Here is a 4,112-nt window from a genome sequence, read left to right as displayed (position 1 = left end):
ACAGAGTATGTTCATAGGATGGGCATGTTATAAGTGTTAGTTTCCCCTTTCTGAGGCAGAAGTGAGACCAAAACAATAAATCAAAATGGGAAAGTGACTCAGAAATATAAGAGAGAACAAGAAAGTTTATTGCAACTTCTAAAACTGAAAGCTGCTCTGAAAGAGATACCCTACTTTCCTTTGTAATGAGCTGTTTATCATTGTTTATTCCAGCAGAAGCTAGATAATCAACTAGCAACAAGGTAAAATAGAGGGACTCTTAGAGCTGGTGGAAGTGAGGCTGGAGAACCCTTAAAGTCTCGTCCAGCTCCAAGATTCAGTGAGTTTAGATCAAGGAGAAAATGGGATCTTTAAGGTTCCATTCTAATCCATAATTTATCTGAGGCCAGTGAATGCAAGCAATACATTATTCCAAAAAATAGAAGGCAAACTTGACTGTATTTCCTCCAGAACACAGGAGAAAATGGGTAAACAAGGTACAATGTTCCATTTCCTTAAGAGGGTCCCTAGGACATAACACATTGAATCAGTTGTCCCTCGTGCAATATTCCATTTCCTTAAGAGGGTTCCTAGGACATAATACATTGAATCAGTTGTCCCACGTGCAATGAAAACAAGTAGAAAACAGGGGCTCAAGGAGACAGTGGGAGAAAGGGAATATATCTAATTGATGAAAACATTAGAAATAATAAAAGTAATCATAAATTAAGGGCTCCAAAACAGATTTAAAAACTGCTCACATCTTGGGGGTTACATTTATGCAGGAGTTTACTGGATTTTTTTTCTAAAGAACTGATGTGGTTAAGAAAAGGTGGACAGAGCATTTGAGTTCTGGGCTTCTAGATTGGAAAGCATGTAGAAGGAAAAAGACAGGTGAAGCAGGGATGAGAGGTCCGTATTCCAAACTTCTAGACTAAACTTTGGCCTAAATCAAAGCCTAAAATTTGGAAAGATCTCTATTTCCCTATATTCAAAAAATGTAGCCAGGTTTCTCCAGGGATGAATACACCACTAAATCGAAAAACACCAGAGAGTAAAGAGGTTGCATGCAAACTGGACTTCCACACGGATGCCTGTTTTGAAATGATGGTTTTTAGTGCTGTTCTGTTATGGTTATGAGTGCAGTCTGATCCTCACTCCCATAGGAGTCCCCCAGAAAGCAGGGTGAGGGGGAGCAGGGTATGGGAAGAGATCAACCAGGAAGTTTTCCAGATTGCAACCTAAGTGGCCTTAACACAAACTACAGTGTAGCCATCAAGAAATGATCCTATAGTTTAAGGCTACAGTGATATCCCTGCCAGGGAAGAGAGCCTATTAGGAAGAAAATGAGAATTCAGGTGTGTGTGATTGGCAAAAAAAAAAAAAAAAGGTTTTTTTAAATAAAATGTATTGTGTATATTTAAGGTATACAACATGATTTTACCAGATACATATATAAAGAAAATGATTACTATAGTGGAATGAATTAATATATCCATCATCTCACAAAGTTACAAAGTTGTCTTATAATAACAAAGTCCATAGCCCATTCCCCCACCCCTTGTGGCAAGTGTACCTATAATCTACTCATTTAGCAAAAATCCTAAATACAATACACTAATACGAACAATTGTCTTCATGTCATGCATTAGATCTTTTGGCTTGTTCAGCCTGCATATTTGCTATTTTGTATTTTTTGACCTAAATATTTCCATTTTCTCAAAAAAAAAGGAATCTTATCATGACGGAGTTACATCTTTGGTGTGGTCTAAAGGGCCTGGAAAGTCATATATACACACACACAGAGAGAGAGAGAGAGAGAGACACACACACACACATACACACTTCTACTTAACCTGTCACAAGGCTAAAATTTCTCAGGCAAAAACACATTCTTTTGCATTTTGAAACCACTTTAATTTGTAAGATTAATAGGGGATTGTAATATCCCACATAATAATACCTGAACAGTTTATAATAGCTCATATTTCTGTGGTGTTTTATAATCTGTAAACTACTTTTGCATATACATAACGTTTCATGCAGTTCTCATGTCAGCTTTGCTATGTATGTATTATTATTCACATTTCACAGAGAAAGTAAGGTAGGCTCAGAGATTAAGTCCTTTGCTGAAGAAACACGGCTTACTAAGTGACAGAGCAAGGATTTAAGCCCAGATCTGTTATGTCTTCAAAGTCCATGCTCAGCCACACTGGTGGATTACAAACCCCATCTGGATCCCAGAAATGTATACATTCCAAAGCCTTCTTCATACAATTCTTATAATAACAAAGTCCAGAGCCCATGACTCCACCATCTTACAGGTAGGAAGTAAATACTGATAATGGCCTTGAAATAGTCACTTAATGTAGCTAAGTTGTAACTTGCTTAAAATCACTTTGTCACTATGTGGTTATTTTCATGTCTGGCTTCTTAAGTCTCATGTTCTCTCCTATATTTTGCTTGAGTAATATTACTGTTTTGTTTAGTAAATCTGTTAATTTTAATTTTTTTAATAAGTGAGTTGCCCATACCAACACTGACATCTCAGTTTAGCTTTAGCCAGCCACCTATATGTATTGTCTATCATGTTCTCCAAAGCTGGCTGCACCAGGCAGCCCAGTGAGAATGCAGAAAGGAAATTTTGAATTTTTATTTTTATTTTAATTCCAATAAAACTTTTTCAAAACTTTACCAATTTTTATTATGTTGATGGACGGTAGTTTATATATAATTTGTAAGTGAATAGTCTTATATAGAAGGCTATACTCAGTAACTGTATTGTTGTGGTGTCTGATCAAAACAGAAGTAGGAACCACTGGCCTAGTCTATACCTGCTTCCCTATGACCAGAAAAGTGTGCTTGCTTTCCTGGGGAGGAATTGGGAAGAATAATTCCCTCTGGATATGCGATTTGTGCTAATCCTCACAGGATGGCAGAAAATGACCTCAGAGGCCAGAAATATCTCCGACACTGTGAGTGACTTCATCCTCCTGGGCTTCTCTTGCCGCTGGGAAATACGGATCTTCCTCTTTTTCACATTCTTTGTGACTTACATAATGACTCTCCTTGGAAACCTGGCTATCATGTGTGCAGTGAGCTGGGACCACCGGCTCCACACCCCCATGTACATTCTGCTGGCCAACTTCTCCTTCCTGGAGATATGCTATGTCAACTCTGATGTGCCCAACATGCTAGCCAACTTCCTTTCCAAAAACAAAACCATCTCCTTTGCTCGATGCCTCCTCCAGTTGTACTTCTTCTTCTCACTGGGCACAACTGAATGCTTATTTCTCTCCATCATGGCCTATGACCGGTTCCTGGCCATCTGTCGCCCCCTACACTATCCTACTGTCATGACTATAAAGTTTTGTAGCAGCCTGATCATCATTTGCTGGGTCTACGGTTTCCTCTGGTTTCTACTCCCAGTTATACGCATTACCCAGCTGCCATTTTGTGGCCCAAACGTGATTGATGACTTTCTATGTGACCTCAGTCCCCTGCTGGCCCTGGCATCAGCCTGTGTCCCAATCCCAGGGACTGTTCTCATATGTGGCACCATGAGTTCCCTCCTCATCTTTGCCACCTTTTTCTACATTATTGGCTCCTATACCCTGGTGCTGAGGTCTGTGATGCAGGTACCCTCTGCTGCTGGCCAGAAGAAGGCCTTCTCCACCTGCTCCTCACACCTGACTGTCGTGTTTTTATTTTATGGCTCAGTCATGATGACATATGTGAGCCCAGGGTCAGGACAAGCAGAAAGCATGCAGAAGTTCACAACTTTGTTCTACTCAGTTTTGACCCCTTTGTTCAATCCCATGATCTACAGCCTCCGGAATAAAGAAATGAAGGATGCCTTGAAGAAAGTTCTAGGAGGCTCCTAAAATTGGTCTGTGATGTTAGTGAGTTATTCCCAAGTAAGTTCAGACTGTGAGCCCCCTAGCAGTGAAGAGCTGAGAAACTGGCAAGTAGATGTGAACTTTTCAAAGGACCCATTTCAAAATCCTCAATGCCATATTATCAATGAAGCCTTTCCCCAGGCAGAATTAATTGCCTCTTCTATAGCACATTACCTGCACTTCTATATAACATGGCTTTTATTCTTTCTTGTATTACACTTAGCTATTTACAAA

General features: G+C 39.6%; 1 protein-coding gene across 1 annotated transcript; it reads left to right on the top strand.

Annotated features, from left to right (window-relative positions):
• The first annotated feature begins 2,885 nt into the window (after positions 1-2,885).
• On the top strand, positions 2,886-3,863 carry LOC117071057 (olfactory receptor 11H6-like). Its single transcript, XM_033190845.1, has one exon. It carries the CDS (start codon positions 2,886-2,888, stop codon positions 3,861-3,863), a length of 978 nt encoding a protein of 325 aa, XP_033046736.1.
• The last annotated feature ends 249 nt before the right edge of the window (positions 3,864-4,112 follow it).

Source organism: Trachypithecus francoisi, unplaced genomic scaffold (assembly GCF_009764315.1).
Source record: "Trachypithecus francoisi isolate TF-2019V2 unplaced genomic scaffold, Tfra_2.0 Lachesis_group3, whole genome shotgun sequence".
NCBI lineage: Eukaryota > Metazoa > Chordata > Mammalia > Primates > Cercopithecidae > Trachypithecus > Trachypithecus francoisi.
Note: the sequence above shows the minus strand (reverse complement) of the source record. Positions and strands in the feature narration are given on the sequence as shown.

Coding starts and splice junctions, on each gene's coding strand:
- LOC117071057 (XM_033190845.1), top strand. CDS start 2,886: ATGCGATTTGTGCTAATCCTCACAGGATGGCAGAAAATGACCTCAGAG.